The 23,359-nt window shown below is 49.2% G+C and overlaps 6 protein-coding genes across 6 annotated transcripts in view; 5 read left to right on the top strand and 1 right to left on the bottom strand.

Moving 5' to 3' along the window:
- BP5553_10529 (uncharacterized protein) overlaps window positions 1-614 on the bottom strand; it is a gene marked incomplete at both ends in the record, with an annotated part of 1,166 nt that extends 552 nt beyond the window's left edge. Inside the window, 2 exons of the mRNA XM_032019152.1 lie at window positions 33-169; window positions 233-614. Coding sequence (XP_031864592.1) covers window positions 33-169; window positions 233-614 — 519 coding nt within the window. The remainder of the gene's footprint in view (window positions 1-32; window positions 170-232) is intronic.
- A 779-nt stretch (window positions 615-1,393) lies between these two features.
- On the top strand, window positions 1,394-5,476 carry BP5553_10528 (uncharacterized protein; the record flags this gene model as incomplete). Its single annotated transcript, XM_032019151.1, has 6 exons — window positions 1,394-1,628; window positions 1,678-1,922; window positions 1,980-2,052; window positions 2,171-2,377; window positions 2,487-2,613; window positions 3,193-5,476. The coding sequence occupies 6 exons, from the start codon at window positions 1,394-1,396 to the stop codon at window positions 5,474-5,476; spliced, it is 3,171 nt and encodes a 1,056-aa protein (XP_031864591.1).
- Window positions 5,477-7,161: 1,685 nt separating this feature from the next.
- On the top strand, window positions 7,162-8,428 carry BP5553_10527 (uncharacterized protein; the record flags this gene model as incomplete). Its single annotated transcript, XM_032019150.1, has 3 exons — window positions 7,162-7,464; window positions 7,546-7,878; window positions 7,997-8,428. The coding sequence occupies 3 exons, from the start codon at window positions 7,162-7,164 to the stop codon at window positions 8,426-8,428; spliced, it is 1,068 nt and encodes a 355-aa protein (XP_031864590.1).
- Window positions 8,429-8,957: 529 nt separating this feature from the next.
- On the top strand, window positions 8,958-11,043 carry BP5553_10526 (CoA-transferase family III; the record flags this gene model as incomplete). The annotated part of the gene is made up of 7 exons (XM_032019149.1): window positions 8,958-9,131; window positions 9,250-9,266; window positions 9,552-9,681; window positions 9,748-9,995; window positions 10,091-10,347; window positions 10,433-10,726; window positions 10,832-11,043. 7 exons carry the CDS (start codon window positions 8,958-8,960, stop codon window positions 11,041-11,043), a joined length of 1,332 nt encoding a protein of 443 aa, XP_031864589.1.
- Window positions 11,044-14,155: 3,112 nt separating this feature from the next.
- BP5553_10525 (uncharacterized protein) lies at window positions 14,156-15,843 on the top strand (the record flags this gene model as incomplete). The annotated part of the gene is made up of 3 exons (XM_032019148.1): window positions 14,156-14,451; window positions 14,507-15,079; window positions 15,141-15,843. The coding sequence occupies 3 exons, from the start codon at window positions 14,156-14,158 to the stop codon at window positions 15,841-15,843; spliced, it is 1,572 nt and encodes a 523-aa protein (XP_031864588.1).
- A 416-nt stretch (window positions 15,844-16,259) lies between these two features.
- Window positions 16,260-18,302, top strand: BP5553_10524 (uncharacterized protein; the record flags this gene model as incomplete). The annotated part of the gene is made up of 1 exon (XM_032019147.1): window positions 16,260-18,302. The coding sequence occupies one exon, from the start codon at window positions 16,260-16,262 to the stop codon at window positions 18,300-18,302; it is 2,043 nt and encodes a 680-aa protein (XP_031864587.1).
- Window positions 18,303-23,359: the final 5,057 nt, after the last annotated feature.

Here is a 23,359-nt window from a genome sequence, read left to right as displayed (position 1 = left end):
CGCTTGCCGTACTTTGCGAGGTCCTGATCAACATCACGTTTGCCATACTTTGCAAGATCCTCATCGACGGCACGTCCGTACTTTGCAAGGTCCTGATCTTGAGCACGCTTGCCGTACTTTGCGAGGTCCTGGTCCACGTCTCTAGCTGGTAAGATGTGTGGGTTTACAACTGCTCGGTATTCTGTCAGTTTTTTCCCTGTGGTCGATTGATGTCTTCTGCTGTAGAACTTACCGCCTTCAAATACTGGAGCCGCAGCCGCCAGAGCTGGCAAAAGCACGAGGATGTTGCGGAGATGCATGATGGAAGAGATTGTCAAATGTATTGGGGTTTGAAAGTTCAGAACGGCCGGCTGCTCTTTGGAGTTTGCTACTTTGGTTTTGGTAATCGTACTGTGATGATGGATGGTGATGATGGGATGAGAGGTTTTGGGATGTGATTGCTCGATGTATTTGTACCATTTTCCACAGACGCTCTCCAATTCTTTCACCGCCGAGTGGGATCGAATTCGAGCTGGTTGCAGCTCAATCAGCTTAGTCTGCCCGACTTGAATCCTACGGACCCAAAGTGTCCGAAGTTTCTTGCCCGGAGTAATGTCAAGTCCAAGGATAGCCATGATGATACCTTCCCTTACAAGATATCGCAACGCACTTCCCCGAGTTGGTAGCTTGTCATGCGATGTCACGGCTATATTAAAAGTCTACGTAATACGGTATATTACAATTCAACTCGATATAGGAAGACCTCGAGGACTATATCAACTACAAAGTTTCTATTTATATGTCAGATTTATTGCCTTTGTTCAGTTCTATACAGCGCCAGAAACAACTACGAAATTTACGGTGGGCTTTACACTCCAGTCATTGGAAATTCCGACTTGTGAGGTATAGCACTAGCTATTCCCTATTGTTATTTAACTAACTTGGGGTTGTGCTCAATTGAATCGGAATATGATGATCTAGGTACAGTACATGGCGATCTTTCTTACTTCGCATGGTTACTTTGTATTAGTAAGGAAACAAGTAAGCATTTCACGGGAACGAAGACACTCAAGTAAGCTTATTGCAGCGGCAACGCAGCCTCGGCATCCCACCAACCTTCCTAAGCGGGGAACATCTCCAGTGCTCGTATCGTATTACAGATCCTCTACGCAGCGGTTACTTTAGAAGGAAAAATCTGACAGAAAAGTCGGCGAAGTCCATTTCGGCCGAACCCTGAGATAACAGCTCTCGCGCTTGTCCGTAGGATGAAGGCCTTGGCCATGCATGCTAGTGATATGCACACGTATGAATCATTTGGAACAAGGACGACAAGTCTGATTAAATACCCCTCCCATCCATACCTCTGTAGCCAAAACCATTTCCTCAATTCTGTTCGTTTTATATGTCATTACCAATGCCGAACAAAGAAGATCTCATGTCAAATGACAGCTCTAATTCTAGCTCACATAGACTCCTGTCTGATGAGCAAGGCTATGAATATCCTGAGGAAAGTTTCCATCAGAACAGCCGCAGGTCATGGCTCAGGCCCTTATTTGTCCATTTGGTGATCTTAGTTACCTATACGCTGGCCTTCTTCGCTCTTTATAAGAAGACTAACGGACAAAACTGTCATCGGGATATGATATTCTGTAAGACTTTCCTATCTCGTTCCGGCAATATCTAACATATCTCAATCAGCCCCGGCACGGGAAGCAGTTGAATATCAGCTCCTCCATGCCGAGAATGATCTCATGAAAGAGAGTCCCTACGCCGGTTTCCCCAATGATGGGAGCGATGCAGCATGGCGGGAACTGCTAAAGAACTCAAACATCCGAATCACCGCTGAGGAGTTGAAGAAGTTGAACCGGACATCCATCCAACTTCAAGATGGGTCAGGTGATTATTTTGGGGGTCTTAGTGCACATCATCATTTGCATTGCATTGTAAGTGGTGGACAGGCCTGTTACCCCCGAGCAGAATTGCTGATCATTGGAATAAAGAAAAGTGTTCGTCGCGTCATTTATAGGGATCACTACGGACTTCCCGATGAACCGTGGATGTGGTCGCATCTCGGTACGTGAATCCCCGTATTCTACCCTGGTTGCATCCTCAATTCCCATTCCCCGAACTAGATGTGCCTCTCATCCTACCAGCTATGTTCTAATAAATCAAAATACTAATGAGAATGTAGATCATTGCCTTGAAGATCTTCGCCAGAGTGTAATGTGTAACGCCGACTTCTCGGTCATTACCTACGACTGGCTCCCTAATTATCGTCGCCCGTGGGCAAATTTCAAGGTCGACGGCGAGTGCGTGAATTGGGAGAAACTCGATGCGTGGGCGGGAGACAGATTCTTTTCGCTGTTTGATCAGAAGGCTCTTGTGCATCCCGAACTCGGTATGTGCATGGTTTTCTCATTTTAATTCCCCGTTATCGTGAAAGGGAGGGGAACTGCATGGGCTTAGAAAAATGACCAATGCGAGTGAGTGGCTAACTATTCGAACAGGCATCTCATACCCCATCGTTGATGGCGTAATCCCCACGGATTCAACGCCTCATCCTACGAAATCAGATATCCAGGCCTTGAAAGACGGAACAAATCCCAAGGACAAGTTTTATGAAGCGCCCATGCCGTAAGCAAAGGTTGCTCCTGAGTGACGTTGCATTATATCGGAGTTCTTCTGCTCGGGCCTGGAATACCTACCTCCATGTATTTATCAATTATATACCAAAAACCCCAATATTAACACAATTCTACCAAATATTTACCATTTTAATCCCACTTGCTTTTTGATTGCGCCGGAGTATGATGGCGATTTGTGTCGGTGTTTCCAAGGTCTCCAGACAATATTCTGGAGTTTTAAATATTCGCGTAAGCCTGAACGAGAGACCCGGACAGGACCCCATCTGGCCATTGCGCCGTATCATTGGGGGCCAAAAGAACAATCTAACCAATTAAAATTATTTTCGCAAGGCGCAGCAGTTCTCTTTGGCTGATTAAGGTTGAGGTGTCTCAAATTCTATGCTTGGTGGTGAAACCGCAACCAGTAGAAACTGTAGAATACTTGCCTGCGGCATACCATCGACAAAGCTTCGTAGCTTGCATATCGAAAATATTCCTGCGCCGTACATCGTTCCACCTAGATAGGTATATATGATATCGCACCCCACCGCAGGACAATGTAGTTTTAGTACTACATACTCCGTATCAGCCTTTATGGATCTATCTCCGCCGAAGGCTGGCATTCCATGAGAATGGCAACCAACGTGTCAACCACTCTATACGTACCGGCAGCAGACAATTTTCTCGCGCAACTGAACTGGACAAATGGATCCGTCTCCTCCCAAGTCACTTTGAGATCAAGTACTCAAGAGCCCCCCTTCGCCGAATACCCTGGGAACGATGAGGACCAGCTCCTCAACCTCACCATTCTCCCCAACAATCTCGCCTCTCTAACCTTCCCAGTCGCGTCGATGGAATATTATGACAACAACGGCTCAGCCACTACTATACTCACTGGCTCAGTCTTTGCTCTCGCTGGCACACTCTTGGATCCCAACGCGCACCACCAGCCTGTACCATGCATCAACCCCCTCAGTGGGCAATACGGCAAGCTACCTCGAACGCTATTCTATTGCCTCTTGATATTCTCTCTAATATTTCGCCGCCATGAGTGGCTCGCTCTCGCGGCACTGGGAACAGCCATGACATACGCCGCCGTCTCGGCAATCCATCTCATCGGACTCGCGGTTAGGAGCCAATTCAGCGATCCAGACAATTTCGGGATATTTCCTATCCTGTCGACTTCGGGCATCATGCTTACCCCCATATTGATGTGGTCAACGTCAGTAAAGAAGCATCAAGCACAGGCTGTGATCATCTACTGGGGAATTCTCGTTTTTGCTGCTTTTGTGTATGCCACTTATGGGATGGTACGTCTCGACGTGGATGTCCTATTTCCGGTGCAGTCTCTAATCGTGTGTACCCCAACACCTGAATGCAGCCCAGTACCGTCGCCAGTCACGGCCAAGGATTTCGACCGCTGTAATTGCATCGATTTCTGCGGTGTTTTGGGAGACGATTCGCCGATGCGCAAATCTGGTAATATGGTTGCTGGACTGCCTACTGAAAGCGCGCTAGCGGCCCAGACGACTGGGTTTAACAACTTATATATAATCAACTACCTAGCATTGGTTTTTATCTTTGTCAATGGTATCGTTGGGATTATTGGGAGCCGTTTTAGTCAGGAGCAAGTTCGTAATACTATTTTCCGCTTTCTCAATGCTGATAGGAGAAAACTCGTCTCAAAGCTTTTTGGAGGGCAACGCAAGAACGAGCTACTGGCGAGATTTGGCTTGCAGAACCCGGATGTCAGTCCCACGACGTGGAGCAAATGGCGATACGTTTTAGCCAAGGGAATTGCTACGTTCTTTTACCTGACAGCAGTGTCGTTGACTATTCTGTGTCCTATTGTTTTCGTCACAAATATCATTGTCAACGAGGTCGCAATCGGAATGTTTCCTGTGGGCGAGCGAAGCGATGCTGTTGGTGCATGGGGTGCTTGGGCTGGCGCGCTTCTTGTTCTCTTTGCCGCGGTGGTTGATAAGTATAGCAAAGCATGGATGGACTCCATCTTGCTGGCTCTTGAAGGAGCATGGATAATCGTCAAATATTCCAAAGACGACCGAGCTGGTAAGAAGCCCACGATTAGCAAGAGAGTTGAGGAGCGGAATATGGGGCGAAGGATAATAGCCTTTTTCGGGGTAGTGGTCAGCCCCTTCGTCCATAGCTGGTACAGCACCAGGCGCGGATTCTGGACTGTGAAAATACATATGAAGTTCTTTGTTGCTTGGTGGAGGCAAACGGAGAATATGTCCAAGCAGACGAGAGCTGAGATCGAGAGAGCATGGGAGGATGAGCAGCTCAGGATTGTGGGTGGCATGCCCACTTGTCGCTGCCATATATGTACGAAAGACTTCGTGGGTAAGAATGCGGAAATAGATGACCATGATGACATGCCTGGGATAGAGAGTCGGAAAGAAAGGAATAGGTGGAATCGCGGGAGCGAAGACGACATGGCTTTGGCCTCTACTGCTCCATCGAGACCGCTTCTGGCGGCAAGCTCTTCGTTGACGCCACTTTTGGCAACGCCGCAGAATCCAGTTCCTACATCCTCGTCTGGTCCAGTGGATGCGTATGAGACCAGCTCACTGCTAGATAGCCACAACTCATCACCGGACCCAACCGGCGGAGACCAACAGCCTATAGTAGATGGAGACCAACCTCCTCCAAAAGATGGAGGCCATTCCCCTTCCAAAGCTAGAGACCAACTTTCTTCAAAAGCCGGGGCACAACCGCCTTCAATGGATGGAGATCACCCCCATACAACCACGCAAGCTGCATCTTCAGCACCAAACACGCCTCAGACCTCGACCGCCGGGGATCACGGTCCAGCAATCGCAACGCAGAATACAGACCACAGCCCTAGCCAATAGCTCTCTTCAAGTGTAACAATTAAAATTTTCGTGTTACATGCTGTAGCGCAAGCTGAGCATGGGAAGTTAGCCGCTCCGCTGCTTTAACTCTGATATCATGGATGCATTGGGATTTCACTGGCTGATAAACGATGGCCTAGCCTCGTGTACAATTGCTGATGGGATATCTCTAAACCGATGTTGGGATTATGAGACGACGAATAAATGGCTGAAGCTATAATGCCCAAGAATGTGGGGGGGCAAATATATATATCAACAGGGGATAGAACAGGGCCATTAATTAATAACACGATATTAATAGGGTGGTAAAGAGAAGTGTAAGAAATATGACATATGTATATATTTATACCAATTGAGTCTTACCCGAAAGGCTTACCAACTTATTAGGTAGAAGTCAAGAGTAACACCAAAGAAAAGGGAGCAGAAAGTTCGACAGACAGCCCCTAGAATGCCCCGACAATGCGGTGCGGGGTGCTATCCTGGTGGGGCTTCCGCAACCTCACTAGACATTGTCGGCGTTTTCAGCAACCAACATTAAGACACCGTTATACAGTACCATTATATCAAATTTTGATAAGAGAATGAAGGGATATAAATACCCCTACGCTCAAGCTGCCTAGCGATATTTGCGATGGCTTCATATAGTACACATACGATCGACCACCCCATTCTCGGGAAGTTACGCGGGCGGGTTTCGGACGATGGCAAGACAATCCAATATCGCAATATCAAATTTGCTAACATATCTGGACGATGGCAAGATCCAATTCTCTACAGCGGTCCACTAAGCACTAATGGCTCGGTGTTTGACGCTACCCAGTTTGGGCCGTCATGTCCGCAACTGGCGGCCTATTTTAAGGTTGACTTGAGCTTGGTTGGCGATCTTGACTTGGAATTGGACAAGGCGGCCAAGGAGATGGATGAATTTCATTGTTTGAATTTGGTGATTACAGTTCCGAACTTTTCGGCTGATGAGAGGCGCAAGCAAGAGGAGAGAGGGAATGAAAAACTGCCTGTAATGGTTTGGTAATTTACTCAATATTCAAAAGCGGGAGATACCAAGATTACAAGACTGATGTTATGCTAGGGTTCATGGGTTTGTTTCTCCCATTTGAGACTGGAGACTTTTCTAATGAAAGTAGGGGAGGCCTTTTTTCTGGAAGTAACTCTTGGCCCCAATATAGTAAGCGATCAAGTGCCCCAAATGACAACACAACTAAACTCAGCTCCTAGACCTTTCAAATCTCGTTCGGACCTCTACAGAGATAGGAAAGCCAATTATCGGCGTCTCAATCAAGTAGGGAGAGCTATCCCTCAAACGGAACACATGCTAATGATCTAGCTACCGTCTCGGAATTTTTGGATTTCTTGCCTCCGACGAGCTTGGAGTGAGCGGAAACCACGGCCTAAAAGATCAAGAGTGTGCGTTCAAATGGGTACGTTCCATATATGTACTATGTTTTCATCCTTCTAACCCAAATGCCAGACAAAACAACACATCGAGGGCTTTGGAGGCAGCCCTACAAGCATTACCGCATTTGGCGAGTCCGCTGGCTCAAGTATTTCTTCCATACTCATTACCATGAGCATACACACGTATATTCGTTTTTCTGACCAACCCAGTCTCTCTATCAACGCTTCTACATACATACTCTTCATCGCCCCTCTTTAACCGTGTAATCCTCATGTCTGGGGACCCCACCCTTCGGCGGGCCCGTAATATGACATGGCAGAACTCTCAGTACGAAGCTATTGCGTCTCATATATCCCTAGCTGAGTCGTCTGTGGAGTCAAGGGTGGACTTTTTCCGTAATACACCCGCCGACGAATTGATAAACAAGATCCCCCCTGCCGGCCATTGGAGTGCCGCGATTGATGGGACGTTCGTCAGATATGATATTACCATTGGAATTCTCTCCGACCCAAATGACAATAGAGGCAAGCCAGATTGGTGTGAACAAATATTTGTTGGAGATGCTGAGCATGATGTACGTATATCGACCTCCTCTTCTATTCATCCCTTTTCACTCGCACAATAAAACATAGGAACTAATCTTGGCTGGAACCAGGCAACGTGCCTCCACGCGCGTGTTATGTCTCTACCCCCTACCGAATTAATGAAACGTCTCCATGGGGGCCTCGAGAGCACACTTTCCATTTCTCAGTCGGAAAAAGTGCTAACGGATTATTCGCTCACCCCCATGTATCAGAACCCCAGAATCCAGTCAGCAGAACCTCACTCCCAGTTCTATGACAGCGTTCTGGAACTTGCGTCAGACCTTCGCTTTCATTTGCCTAAAGTCAAATTGGCAGAAGGGTTTGCGAATCGCAGGTTAACGGGGTCGGGATTGGCGAAAAAAGAAACCAAGTGGACAAAGTGTTGGCGCTATGAGTATCATCAGGTATTGTACCAGAATCCTTTCTGAATTCTTCGGCGTTATTTCCATTCTTTAAGACATCGCTCTATTTATTGTTTCCTTATGTTCCCAACTTCAAATCAATTAACCTAATTGGGTCGAGTCGCTTCAAGAACGTCAACTAACATTGCGCTTTAAGCCCAATCCAATCCTCGGTTCCAACTTCTCCAACTATGCTGGCCACGAACAGGAGCTGGCTTTCCTCCTACAAAATTTCCCAGCTCTGTCGTCATTCTCCCATTCAGGTCACTCCCCGCCTCATGAGATCCAAGAGAAAACGGCGGAATTTGGAAAGAATATGGCAGCAGTGTGGATAGGTTTCGCACACGGGGAAGGGATCCACAGCCCAGGAAATCGTAACCAGAAAGAGCAAACTGACGACAAGGTATTAGTCATGGGACCGAATTACGAGTTCAAGTTTGTAGCCAAAGATGAGTATAATAGGGAGTATAGAAAAGGAAGAGTGGAAAAGTTGTGGGAACATATTCCGTGGCAGAGATGGTTTGAGCTTGGGGAAAAGTTGCAAGGCTGTTAAGTTCACGCTTAGGTGGAAGACCAAATTGCATCCATTTCGTAACTATTATGAGAGTTGTAAACGATTATGTGAATTTGCCACGGCGTTTTCCTTTTGGATAGGGTGTGCCACTCACTCACTCACTGACTGACTTCTGAGTTGGCCCCACATCGGCAACAACCCCACGAGCCCAACCACAACCCCATACTCCAGCCGCCAGCGCCATGAATCCCATCTAAATCCCCACGCAAGGATCAGAATAAAACTTCGTTCATGTTTCCTAGAGAAAGACGGTTTTTGCAAGTACATTGACATTGCTCACTTTCACTTCAGATATCCTTTTCCCAAAACCAAATTCCGAGGACAAAGCCCCACACCCCCTCGGCATACTTGACAATCCCCCTATCGCAACCGAACACCGCCGAAATTCTCCTATTGTTAATACCTCCAACCACAAACCACGCATTACCTACATCCACCCGAGTACCCCGAGTACAATACCAACACATATAACCGTTCCCTCCCTCCCATCCTTTCCCATCCCTTCAAAATGTCATCCTCCAAACTTTGCACACGGCTCTTACGCAGCAAAGCAAGCCCATCAACAAGCCTGACACACTCAAAATGCACAAGACGACGCTTCGCGACTGTACAGCAGCCAGACAATAAACGGTTACCCCTATCGGGCGTAAAGGTTCTTGACCTAACACGGGTTTTAGCCGGGGTAAGTTCTACTACTATTTACTAAGTAAAAAAAAGGGGATTTAGGGTCCTGCACGTGATCATGGAATACATGAATGGTGCTAATTGATGGTGTGGGATTGTAGCCTTATTGTACGCAGATTTTGGGGGATCTTGGGTATGTGATATGGGATTTCTTAATTTCCTTGTTTTTATATTGGTTTTATGTGAATTTTCTTTGCGAGTTATTATTATTTGTTATTCGGTTAGAGTAGCCCAAGTTGGTGCCGCATTATTTCTTCCTCGGTTGTATAAACGGATCATTCAGCCGATTCTTTTTCTACCGCGGATATTTGTTAAGCCATTTCGGCGAGTTCTCAAAATTGAGGTGGAATTTAGAATTTGGGAATCATTATGTATGCTTGACGTGGCGAGAGGAAGCTAATCTGGGATATCTGTATAGCGCGGAAGTTCTGAAAATCGAACATCCAACACGAGGTGATGACACTCGGCAATGGGGACCACCATACGCCCCATACATCCAAGACAAGGAGACGCGATCAGGGCCTGGCGAGAGCGCATATTATCTCTCCGTAAGTATGGTTTTATTCTTGGTTTCTCCATAATTTTAACCTTGTTATCCAACTAACACACGTCAGGTAAACCGCAACAAGAAATCCGTCGGCATCTCATTCAAAGAGCCCGCAGGCGCGGATGTAATCCGGCGCCTCGCTGCCAAGGCCGATGTTTTTGTAGAGAACTACCTGCCGGGTACATTAAAGAAGTATGGGCTGGATTATGAGACGCTGAGGAAAACGAATGAGAAGCTGGTGTATGCCAGTATTACCGGTTATGGGCAGACAGGCCCGTATAGTGAACGGGCTGGATATGATGTTATGGTGGAGGCGTGAGTTTTTACTTCCTCCTTCCCCCACTAGTTGGAACACTTCTATCATTGGGGAGATTGAGAGACGGACAGCTGATTGAAAAATTGTGGAACAGCGAGATGGGTCTCATGCACATCACGGGCACGCGCGATGGCCCACCAGTGAAAGTGGGTTGCGCAGTAACAGATTTGACGACGGGTTTATACACGGCGAATAGCGTCATGGCTGCATTGTTAGGCCGGGCAAAGACTGGCGAGGGCCAGCATCTTGATGTGTGTTTGAGTGATTGCCAGGTGGCCACGTTGAGCAACATGGCGGAAAGCGTGTTGATCTCCGGGGAGAGGGATACTGGGAGGTGGGGGACGAGTCACCGTATGCTTCCCATTTTCCCACACCTCAGTCTCAATATTTGTACTATGAGAAAGCCCTGGAAACTGACAGCAGACTGTAAATATAGCATCCGTGGTGCCCTACCGCTCGTTCCGCACTAGCAACGGGGATATCCTCTTCGGTGCCGGCAACGATCGACTATTCACACTCTTGTGCGTTGGACTGGGGAAGCCTGAATGGGCTACCGATGCTAGATTTGCCATTAATTCCGCCCGTGTCGAGAATAGAGATGCGTTGGAGAGTGGGATCGAGGAGATTACCAAGACGAAAACGACCGCGGAGTGGGAGCAGGTGTTTGATGGGAAGGGATTACCTTATGCGAAGGTTAATGATTTGATGGATACGCTGAATCATAAACATGGTACGTTTCTCCGCCTTTTTTGGACCGGATTTTGGGGTTCGTAGTGGCGTTACAGGGGATGGTGGATGGGGATGAAGAAGTGTTGCTAACTCGAGGGGAAAATAGTGAGAGCGAGGGGTATGGTTCAGGAGATTGACCATCCTTCTTGTGGACCGATTGAGTTGATCAATACGCCCGTGAAGTACTCTTACTCGACGCCTGGAATCCGAACGCCACCGCCGACGCTGGGTCAGCATACCGACGAGGTCTTGAGGGATGCTATGGGAATGAGCGAAAAAGAGATTGAGGATCTTAGAAGAGGTGGTGTTGTGGGATAGAGTTTATGAGGAGGTTCAGATCGCGGCATAGATTTTGTATAGTAAGGTTCCCGAATGATAGACTAAAACAGCATTGGACGCAAGTACAATTTTGAAAATGAAGACTGCTAGCACATGGTACGATTTAGCTCTAGATCGCCCTTTAAGAAAGCTCGCTGCAAACACAGACACGGTATAATCAAAGAGCAGTGGTGGTTATAGTAGCAAATCAGTCTTTCATCTGTATAAACAGAAATGGAATGCATATTTCGCAGCTATCGCTATCCAAGGACTCATCAACGGAATGTAACCTACAGAATATACCCAAGTATGGTGCAGAGAGTGTATTTTGGGCGTGGCTTCGTCATGCCAACGCAATCCATCGACATCTAGTATGAGGTCATGGAACAGTTCCTCTCAAAGGCACTTACCTTGTATCAGTACTATGGTCAGATCAAGAATGAGCTGGTGATATTGATACACAGGAGTCCGGTGAGGACGAGGGTGCCCGGGCCATATTTGCGGAGACAATGGCCCCCAGGGATGGTTACAGGGAACATCAACCTACCAGACCCTCCCAAAGATCATGTCAACCACAGCTGGGTACCCATCTTTGCCAATCATAGTTCTGCTGTCAAACATGATTCTTCAGTTAATTTCCGAGGAGTTGTCAATGTGTTATGGATTTTCAGTGGAAATGAAGGGCTGGAAACGAATGGCTGGTGGGGACTGTTGAAAACACTCTCCCAACCCCGCACTTGGCATGGGTATGCAGCTTTGTGTCGCGGGCGCAGACAGGCACGTAAAGCACTCGAGAATCGGATGGGTTGTGCGGCAATAGTTTATGACATTGGGAGCACAGTTGATCAGTTGGCTGGAGGAAGAGTAACTTGTCGGTGTGGAACGACTAGGCCGCCTAGGGTCTAGCAGATGAGGCTATTCCTGAACTTCTAGCTGGAGGCTTCCAAAGTATACATAAAAGTGTAATCTATCCCCGTCTAAGCATGCATGAGAACATACGCCACTTGGACTTCGAAACTGCCAAATCGTGGAGATTACGTCTGGCATTGAAGTAAGATTCAAAATGTGGTCTTGAAAGTCCTAGGCTGCAGAAGCCCTGGCTTCTTTTGTCTGGCACTCATATTATACTCTCCTAGCAGCCATGCAAATGCGCAGGAAAGGTCTAAAGGCATCATTGAGCTGAATCTCAAGCCATTCCTTCTCCCAGAATAGAACATGGCACTTAGCATTTGCTTGACCAGGGGAATAGATTCAATCCGTCATGCGTCTTCTGCGGTTGCATAAGCAAGGATATTTACCCCAATCAACAATATACAGGTAAGAAAAAGTACAAGCTGAACAGGTCTACACGTGACAATGCCGAGATCGCTACAGAGTACCTAGTGTACGGAGTCGAAAGAAAGCTTGAAACGATGAATCTGCAGCCACTTCTGCCGCGCCGTTAGCTAGTCGGATGTTTGCAGGTGGCGTGTGAACTTGGCTGCTCGGCTTGACCATCCACTAGCGCCATGCATGCAGAGACCATGAGCGATGCAGATATACGGAGAAAAGCAACTTTGCTGGGATTTGGCGTTGGGTCTGAGGACGAACGACGGTGTCCAGTATGAATGTCCGAGTCGGCCGACAGCCCGAGCCAGTATAAGAGAAAACATGCTCGAGTGTACCATGGGAAGGGCGAAGAAGCGAGGAAAGGTGCGCCGTGAAACGTCCTGTTATGGAGGACGCACAATATCTCAAGACTGTATACTCTGTAATGGCTGGTGTGGTTTTCCCTGGGGAAGATCAATTAACAACGCAGAAGGAACACAAGGAGAGATGATCCTTCGACAGGCAGGCGGCAGGCCATTCCTTCAGCCCCAAACAGCCTGTTTGGTCAAGAAGGGCTGGGAAGCCAGCACGGGGATATCAAAAACCAAAAACGCAATACTGTGCACAAAATTAAGAATTATACTCCGTTGTGGCAAGTTGTTTGGATAGCGGGCGGCGGACAGCTGTAAAACTAACGATGGCTGCTATTGCGGATATCGCACATCGACGTTTGCGAGATTGATTGAGACTGTTGCTATCCATCACTAAAATGGACATGTCCCAAATAATAATAAACGAAAATTTGTGTTGGGCACCAAGCACGAGTAATCATTTTTGATTGTATACTTAGGACTGAGTCGTGGACCGTCGCGAGCGAGGACGGGGCAAAGGCAGGAATCCTATCCAAGGCGCGAACGTGGTTTGTTAGTGCTGATACTGTACCAACATTGTACATGTACAGCTGTCAGCAGCACTGTACCGTGGTTTGGAGCGGAGGGCGAGAGGCGTGAGGCGTGAGCCACGCCTCTTGATGCCAATGCCATGGACGGGTAGAGCGCACCGACCAAAAGCCGGATGGATGTTCCCAGCGCGGAGGATTGATTGATTCAACGGTGAACACGTCGCGGGGCTGGCGGGGGGATCAAGACGCTACGCTACTGTAGTGTCTCGTCTGTACTATGTAGATGTAGACGTAGCCCTGATCCCCGGCTGCTGGGCGTGATGGCTTTGCTCCAGCCCAAGCCCAGGTCCAAGTCCAAGTTCAGGTCCAAGCACGGGGGCGAGGGCGAGGGCGAGGGAGCCTGTACTGTACGCAGTAATAATAATGTAATTCGATCCCAGGCGCGCACACCGCGATTTGTGCAACCAGGAAATCCAGGCCTGAACCACCTGAACCGCCTGAACTGCGGGAGGCCGCATACGAAAGTAGGTGCTCTTGACCGGCCGCATGACGAGAAACCGGAGGGGGTGACGTCGTGGTTGAATGTTGAGTGTCGGGTACGAAGTAAGTGGCAGAAGGATCGCAAGTATCTAAGGTATCTACGTCGTACCTCTGCAGGACTACCTACGGAAAGGAGGAAGAAGCATGAAGCTGGAATTTCGCATCGCCGATTTCCATGGACAAAGCGTCAGCTTCCCCCGTTGAGCGAGACGCGTCAACGCGATACTGACACGTAGGCTCTTAGCGAGACGCGTCCCGGCGCGTCCCGGCGCGTAAAGACGCGCCTTATCGCGCCCCGCGTTGTTCTCTATCAGGAAGATTCCGCCGAGGGAGAGGTGAGAGATGAGAGATGAGAGATGAGATATGAGGGATGAGAGAGAAGAGGAGACAGAGGAGAAGAAGGCGCATTCATTCATTCATTCAATCAATCAATCAATTCCAGTTTACCAGCCTCAATTGGGCGCCTCGATTGGGCTTCAATACAGCAACAGCAGCAGCACCACGATCCTACTCCACGGTGGAGTCTGTCTCTCGTTCTCCCCCCGCGATCCTGCAAAGCCAATGCCCGCAGGCCCTACCGCAACACCGCAACACCGCAACACCGCAACACCGCATTATCGCACAACTCAACCCAAGCCAATCTCACTGAAGCCTCACTGGTAACTACTCTCCCGTTGCATTGCTAGCCTGGAGATCTTAGCGGTGCTAGTCAAGCGCTGGCTCGGCAGGGAAACCGAGAGTTAGGGTTATTGCTGCTACTCGGCTGCTACTGCCACTGCTACTGCTACTGCTACGGACCGCGTCAGGATCAGGATTATTATTGGGGGCAGATACAGATACAGGGCGAAGACGGCCAATTGCACGCGTTTCCCAGCACCAGCTAGTGATTCAGGATCAGACTCTTAATATTCCGCAAAAGCCACGGCTCCACGACGCGTCTTGGGACGACTGGGAACTGGCTGGGCTTTGCCTCGTGTCCGTCGGTGTCTGTGCCTACGGAGCATTCAAGTTGCACGCACTAGCAAGCAACCATCAATCACAATCACCATCACAATCACAATCACAACTGCAACGCCCTGCAGCGCATCGCAGCGCATTGCACTGGCAATCTGCTGCAATCTGCTGCGTTCACGCCTTTGCCCTGCAGTTCGCACAGGCAATCCCCACTGGCCACAGCCGTTGCGTTGAGCGCTGGCGTGAGCGTCGCATTCAACAGCTCTCTTTCCCCAGCGAACAGAAAAGGGGCATTTGGCGGAGTAAGGGGCGAATGGTAGCATCGTGCTGGCAGTGCATTTGCATTTCCCTCCACGCGGGCATTGTGACTGGCTGTTTATTCACGTATTCGCAGCCAATTCGCCCTCCCCGTGACGCGTGGAATACTCAAGGTCGCTGCTACTGTTGTTGATGCTTCTGATAGATTCCCGATATCCTGTCATTCTGATATTCGGGCTCGGCTAGCGGCTGGAGTGGCTCTTTCGCCTGTTCCCTCGCTCTCTTCTCCCCACGCCCGTACCCGCTCCCGCATTCCCTCCTCCTCCTCCTCCTCTACAACTACACCTCCACGCTCTTTATACCCTTTCGCATCCCCTTCCCACCGGCACCTTGCTTCCCCTTTGCTGGCCTCGCTCTCCTTGCGCCTGGAACGGAGCTGCCGATTAGGATCCATAACTTGCTGCGCTGCGCTGCACTGGAATGGGCGTCAGGGCGGATCTGGGGTGAATATACCAGCTTGCGACGAGTCGCGACGACACACCAGACAAGACAGGACGAGACAGCATTCCTGGACAACACAACCCCTCCGATCTCCACCTTCACCTCCCTCCTCCCAACAACTTCCAAACCTCCCTTCATCTGGCTTCGCAGCATCTGCGCCATCATTGCACTTCAGCTCCGCAGCCTTTGACGCGCAGAGAGACTGCCTTGCGACGTCCCGCTTCGCTGTCGCAATCGCCGTCACTTTTGCACTATACACGCTACACAAGCCCAAACCCTCAGCTTTCTCCACCCAACTCCACCCTCATCGTATTTCGGTCTCCATGCCGAACCCTTAAGAGACAACAGACGAGACATCTTGCATTCCTGCAACCAAGCAACTGTTGCTACTACCTGTGATTGACCGGCGCGCAGCTGGTTTCGACTTTCGCCTTTTGTCTCGGTTCACCTTCGTGCACCGTCTTAGAGGCTGCCCGCGCCAAATCGTCGTCCAAAGCTGAGAGGAGCAGCTACCCAACAACATCTTTGCCTTCTCACCTTGCCTTCGCTTTTCCGATCTAATCGCTTCTCTTCGCTGTACTATAATCGTTTTAATCACCCTTTCGACCTGTCGTCTACTGGCGCTGCACCGCCGCATCGCCGACCTGTATAACACCAACATCCGATCACCCCTCCTTACTTCGTGCTTCACCTAGCTCGCCCTCCTTTAGGCCATAGCATTCCAGTGCTGATACACAATAACACAACACACATAATGGCTGACCAATATCCGAATGGCTCAACCACCCTCCCCCGGGACTTCAGATTCCACCATGCGGAAGAGGGACCCCACACCCCGGAACCTATGACCGCCGCACAGGAACCTGAACCACCTTCGCCTCCTCGCCAACCGCGTTTTAAAGTCAGGCGCCGAAATGCTTCAAACTTGCAAGCCCCTACCGAACAATTTCTTGCTTCAGTTGAAGCTGCCGATATTCCAATTCCAAGTATTGAACTGCCACAATTGATCACACCTGGAGACTCGGAGATGAGAGACGTTGATGCCACAGAAGACAATATAACCGACTCGGTGGGATTCCTAGCTCCCGAATTCCATAACCCCCGATCGGGCTCTCCACCGAAGACACCGATGCCTACACGTCCTATGGATGATACTTCTACTACTCACCGACCAAACTGGGCTATGGGTGCTACTGCCTGGTCTCCAGACGATTCTCTCCATCGACCCACATCGTCGAACTCAAATGCATCTTATTTCTCCGATGACTCGTTCTACAGCTGTAGCAGGGCCTCCCGACCTTCTGAATATAGCACGTGCACCAGCCCCGAGTCGGATTTTGAACGCCCTTTCCAATTTCCATCGACCTCGAAGGGAAAGAATAAGGCTCCCTATCTTGGGGAAGCTACTGAGTTTGCAACCTTGAACCAGAACTTGCGTAGCAAGACACGAGCCGATGCCCCTTGGACAAAGGCCATGAACACTCATTTGTGGTCAACCTACATGCTGTACCTCCAGGATCCCACTGTCACCCCATTCAGATTGGGCGCCAATGTTGTCCCCCCTGAAGGAGTTTGTCGCCGGGTTGCCAGAGTGGCGAAGAGGAGCTGGAAAGGCCCAAAACTGGTGACTGCAGCAACTCGTCGAGCCGAAAAATTGGGCTACTCATCTCCACGCGCTTCAGACAAGAGTGGAAGCCTTACCCCCAAGGGGCCGACTTCAAACGTATTTGCAGCTTGGCCCCATTCGGCATCTGCAACTCGAAACCATCTCCGGGAGCTTTGCAAGGGCAAAGGAAACAGTGCTGTGCGACATGGTCGTCATCTACAATCTCGCAGCCCTACGCCCTTTACCAAACCGACATCCTCCAACTTTGCTCGGCTATGTACTCCGGAACCACGAACCATGTCCTCCTTCAGCACCCAGGATATTTCGCTTTCGCTGACCACTAGCACATCCAAGACCATGCAAGCCGACGGCCCCCTTGCCCAGCTAGCGAGCGGAAACTCGGCTGGCACTACACCTCAGGGGTTCAAACCATCTACTTACCAATATCCGCAGTGTTTGGGCCTTGATGGAACTCAAGATATCGTTGACAATGTAGGAGAGGCTAGCCACATTCGCAGATTGGGCTCGCCGTTTGTTGCTCGTACGTATGGCCCGAGTTCCTCTCAGCTCCATCCCAAGGACAGTTCTTCTCCACTACCATCCTCTGGCACCGCTGGCCCCTACCTTCGGTCACCTTTTCCATTCGGAAACACGCGGTCCCTGAACGGCACACAGAAGAGACGAGCCCAGGACACATTGGATGAAGAGATGAACCCCAACGGGGCTGTGGTCCGACCTAGCATTCTGGACCAGCAGCTATTCGGCAAGCCCTTCGGGCATTCGCGTCGGGTCCGGAGTCGGGGATTCTCGCTGGGTGATGAGGCCCTCCGTCGCCGCGCTCCTGTCTCCCAATCTTCACCCCCGCCCAAGTTCAACCTTGCTTCCAATCCCGAGCCTCTCATGACGGATTTAGGAGCCAGTCTGCAAACCCCCACCTCGCATCTTCTTCCACCCCCCACTGTCGATCCACCTCGCCTCGGGTCTCCGTTCGCAGAATCTGGGCCAAGTCAGACCTTCCCTCGCCGTGTACCCAATGACTTCCAGGCCACGGTTAAGCGGAATCCCTACGCAACAATGCATCAGACCCGTCACTCGATCGAGTCTTTTGATTTCGGAGAGGGCCCAAGCCTTCAGAGTCGCCTTGAGGAGCTTGACAAGAAACTCAAGCATATGCAGGAGCGAAAGCAGTAACTGGGTGGCAGACAGTTGATCGCTTTTTCGAGCACATGATTTTGTTGATGTTGAATTTTCTTGTCTTGCATTGTTGAAGCCCGGCGTAATTTGCTTGCGGCATGGCATTTGTTTCTTCTTTTTCCTCTGTTTCCTTTTTCCCTTGTTTTTGCTCACGATGGCGGAGGGATGTCATGAACGCGATATGAAATGACCTGCACGCGCCCGGGAACTACAGAACCTGGTGTCTGACTTTATGCATCGGGATGTCTTTGCGCTGTTACTTACTTCTACTTCTACAACTTTGCCTTTATTTCCATGCACTTGGTGTTTTAACACTGGTGTATTTGCATTTGGCATTTTCACTTCTACACTACTGTTGCCTTTACACTGGATGTCGTTCTACTGACTTGGTGTTTACACCAGAGTTTCTACCTTCTTGCACACACTTTATGTTTGCATTTCAGATAACATCCTCGCTTTCAAAAGTGGGATATCTTTTCTTTTCAGCAAATCTCCCCTTTATGTTTGAGTCTGATGGAATCGGACATCATGGCCAACATTACATGCATACAGCAGGGGTTCAGTTTCTATTTGTTGGAGTTGGATGGAAAAAACGACACGATACGACAACTTCATGACCTTTCACGAAAAATGAACAAAAGAATGCGGGAGTCAACTTACGATGATGATCTTTTATGATAGAGTCGGGCGGAGTTTCATGACGACGCTACGGGGATGATGATGGAAGGGGACGGGAGTTGGGTGTTTGTACATAGATGGCGTGGCTATCCACAGTGGATATTGCAGTTTGTTGAGTAGACTGGTGATAGATTACGAATACTGTACCGTCAAAGGTAACTCTCAGTAAAACCTATTATATATAAAATCTTGGTACTTTGCAACATGTGTATGTGTCGCGTAGAAAGGGAAATCTTAGAAGCACTCTACTTGCTACGTCGAAAAGACTCAACGCTAAGATATTTATTCCCTCTACTCCCCATCCATCCATTCCCATTAGTCGGAGAAAGTCGCCCAGTTGGCATATGTAGCGGAGCTACTCTATACCATTTATTCCCATCTTGATTTATTTGTTATCCTCTCAAGTTACCAAAGCAGAGGTATAGGAGACTTGAGCAGTAAACCCCTCCAACTCTACAATTCGGTATGTTTACTTCCTATTTCCTGATGGGGTTTGCTACTATACCTGCTATGAAGCATCGCCTCGGCATACTCCAGAAAGGCTGGGCGGGCGGCTTTTGCAGGTTTTGATTCGCTTTCTTCCATCCAGGGGTTGGTGGTTAGATAGATCACATATCGGGAGGTATAAGCGGCTTGCCTATCTTCTTCGAGGTAGATAGCGCTATGTCCCAGAATCTGGGGGTTTCTATCAATTTGTTAATAACTAAAACCGTTGGCTGGGCTTTAAGGCATGGAGCAATTTAAAGTTGGGCAATGAGTCTCCGCAGCATTCATCTCTCCTTTTCGGCAGGTGTGGGACAGGCCGGTAATAGGGAGTTGTTGAAATAACGTATGGTTTCCCGAGCCGTGCGCTACTTCGATGTTGGTTGGAGTAGTTTTCTGATTGGTAAACTGTACGGATCTCGCGATATTGTTTGCGCATGGCGGCATACTCGTTTTTTCCTTTTTCGGCAGGTCTAGAGGAGGCCAGTAATAGGGAATGGTTAAAAGAACGTTGGGTTTCCAAAACCCTGCACTTCTTGGATGTTGGTTGGAGTGGTTTCCAGATTGGTGGGTAAACAGTGCGGATCTCGTGATATCGCTTCTCGGACAGGGAATACCCCCTTTTGGGCAATGGGAGTTGCGTGGCTGGGAATGCTAGGGAGCATCAATAAGTTGTGGCCGGCAAGCTGGTTTTGTTGTTGACTATGACACTTTCGTTAGCTGAGGGTTCGTGCGCCGTTGTGGTCTAGAGTGTGTAGTAGGGTACATCAGCATGGGATATTCAGGACAGGCTGGCAATGGAAAAGTGGCTGAAAGAACGGTTGATATCTGGAGCTCTACGTGCTCTTGATGTTAATTGCGGTGGTTTTCTAGTGGGCGAACTCGCACTCGGCGGAGTCATACCCCTATTTCGAGCAATGCATTGTATTGCAGTTGGTGGGCAATGCACGCCTACATGTGCGCTTTGAAGGGGAGGTGGATGGATTTGTTACAGCAGCCCCGTCAAGGGCCTTCTGTCGTCGATAGATGTTGGCACTGTGTGACTGTGTCGTGTAGGCTACCAACTTCGGAACTTTTTCTTTGACGGTTCAATGCGAAGCTCAGTTGCGGAGGAAAATGTTGGATCTAAAGAACTAGTTGTATTGGCGTTGTATACGTAGTATGCAAGAGGAGCATCGTAGCTGGGAACGTTGGGGGGTATCAATAAGTTGTTGCGGGCGAATTGTTGTTGCGGACTATGGCATTTCCTTCTAACTGAAGCTTCATTTGCACCTCTGGCCTAGAGAGGAAAAAGGGGGTAAATCGGCATAAGAGGTGACAGCCCTGTTTGATGTTAGTCTTGCACTTTCCACGATTATACTATATACTTACATCTATAGAACAGTCTTGAGCTTCCTGGAAAGTTCAATAATATGCAACAGGTGGTTTTGTTGTCCCACAGAGATATTCTTTGAGAACCCAAAGTCAAATCGTGCTAAGATACTACGGTCTCCTCAGGGGGGATCTGGGGGATACCGTCCCGCCCCCAAAAATGCAGCTACTACTACTAACGGCCCACGATAGTAGTTGGAGCGTCGATAGCCGAGATGGATAGGGGCTTCCGCCAATTCCGCACTGTTGGCGGATAAGCGTGGCAGAATTGAGACTAGCGGAGGGGCTTGTGGGAATGATGTTCATACATGTACATATGTACCTTATGTATGTATATACTGTTGCGGTTATCTGATCGCTAGACTATCGGTAGCACCAATATATATGTGATGGCGTTTCTGGGATGCTGAACACTAGGGGGAAACGAGCAGGAAAGGAAGCTGTTGTTTATTAGCACGCCGATATGACGTGAGAAAGCGATATGTATACTCGTGGCTGGAAAATGCGGAGCGTAAAATGAGGTAAAATGTAATTCTCTATCTGGGAGTTTCTAGGTTTGCTGTTAAAATAAATCACATTGGAATTGGGTGCTTGGTACTTACCTACTGGTGTATGGGCTTCGTTAGATATTGCTGAATCACTTTTCTAGCTGCGCTGACTATTAATATCCAATTGAAGATGATCTGCAAGAGTGACCATGATACGGGGTTTCACGGTGTCTCCAAGTCAGTCAAAATTTAGCAAAGTTTTGTTTCAGCGTGTGCCATCCTACTACAACCATTATCGAGCAGGTCAATCTGTAACCACACTCACAAATATTACCCCAATGTGGCGAAAGGAGGAAGCTGAGCTTGTGTGCTCGTATCACCCCGAGGCAGCTTCCCAAAGATTCCAAATCCGCTGGGGTTTGCCTTGTCGTTGCATACCGAGGTTGTGCTGTGCCTCTGTGGTGGAACTGTTGAATGGCCTGCGCAGTGCTTTCGCCTCGCCTCGGCATTATCACCGACAGGCAATACGACCTATCAGCATGTTGTGATTGGCTATAACAATGGCGTCAATGATGTTGGAGTAACTTGATATAGCTTTTGTCGTTTGATCATTTTAAGAAGGAACCGGAGATTTGCATATCAGTATACTATTTACGTTATCAGTGAGTTAGCCCACTTGTCCCACCCCAAGACTCCTCGATAGCTGCTTTTGGCAACAAGCCGAAACGCTGGTAGAAAAGCAAATACTAGCGCCATATGAATGTACTGGACTGTACTGTAACAATAGCATGTGCGATAAGCATAGCCGCAAGCGCTTCCACCGCGTGGGAGCGGGGACCATTTGGGTTTGAATCTCTCGATATCTCTTGGACTCCACCATAGTCCTGCATACTTTAATAATGCCCTTGTACTCCGCAAGGATAGGGGTTTGGATTGACAGGTGACTTGAATGGACTAATGGACTGATGGGCTAACGATACAGTATCATATTGGCCCCAACATGCCACTACACATGGGATAGATCTCACAATGTCGCACTGACAATATGAGGAACAGTGCCGTATTGGGCGGGTTACGGCCCTTACGGGGCATAGCAGAATGTAAAAATAGCCATTGATATGATTCTGGAGGGATCAAGGAAGAGGCAAGGAAACAGGTTGTCCCAGATTCCCAAGCCATGGGAAAGATGCATTGCAGTAGCCATTGGAGGGCTGCACGTCCGAAGGTTGGCTGATTGGCATAAGTGACCAATATCCGGGGCACGACGGGTAGTTGGCCGCTACTGTACTGTTCAGAATGTTCCAAACAAGCCAGCTCCGGAGGTTTTCCCAATGAGGGTGCTAAGGCGACTAGCCGTTGCTGAAGACTGACTTACCGTACGCCTCCAAGCCTCTACCATAGTACCAAGCCCCTAAGCACGCCCCGATGCACGCCCCTAACACCGCCTGTACTGTACGGCACCAACGCCCCTACTAGAGCCCCAACCAACCCCACCAGCTAAAGCTCGTACATCGAACACCTCAGCAATGCCAGGCATTGTCAGCACTCTCTTGCGACGCGCTCCCGTCCCCTCCTCCAGACTGTACGTGTACGTACTGCGCACGAGGTACAACGTTGTATCCCGAACATCTTCCGCCTTTCGAGCGGTCAGCTCGCCCATTGTTCGGTTTGTGCTGGGTGTTTTGCCTCTGCTTCCAAACCCCAACTCTCCTCTCGTTGGCCGATCGACGGGCTCTATCGCAATCGGCCCGCAACAGTTAAGCCAAGGGAGGCTATCAGATATCTCCGTCGTTCTCCTCGCCAGACTACAGACTCCAGACTCCAGAGATACGGGTATCAAATCCACCTGCTAAGCTCTCGGCTTCCTCCAGTCCCACAGTTCGCCGGTCCCGACGACCTCCTGCTCGAATGGGCACTGAGAGCACGCGAGATGATCGCGGCTTATACGAAGCTTTCCACCGCCCAAATTAGGTCGCCCGCCGTCGGTCTGAGACCTCAACGTGGATGTGTACCGCGGACGCACGCGCTGTTCCT

The sequence above is a fragment of the Venustampulla echinocandica genome, assembly GCF_003357145.1.
Source record: "Venustampulla echinocandica strain BP 5553 chromosome Unknown scaffold_16, whole genome shotgun sequence".
Lineage (NCBI taxonomy): Eukaryota > Fungi > Ascomycota > Leotiomycetes > Helotiales > Pleuroascaceae > Venustampulla > Venustampulla echinocandica.
Note: the sequence above shows the minus strand (reverse complement) of the source record. Positions and strands in the feature narration are given on the sequence as shown.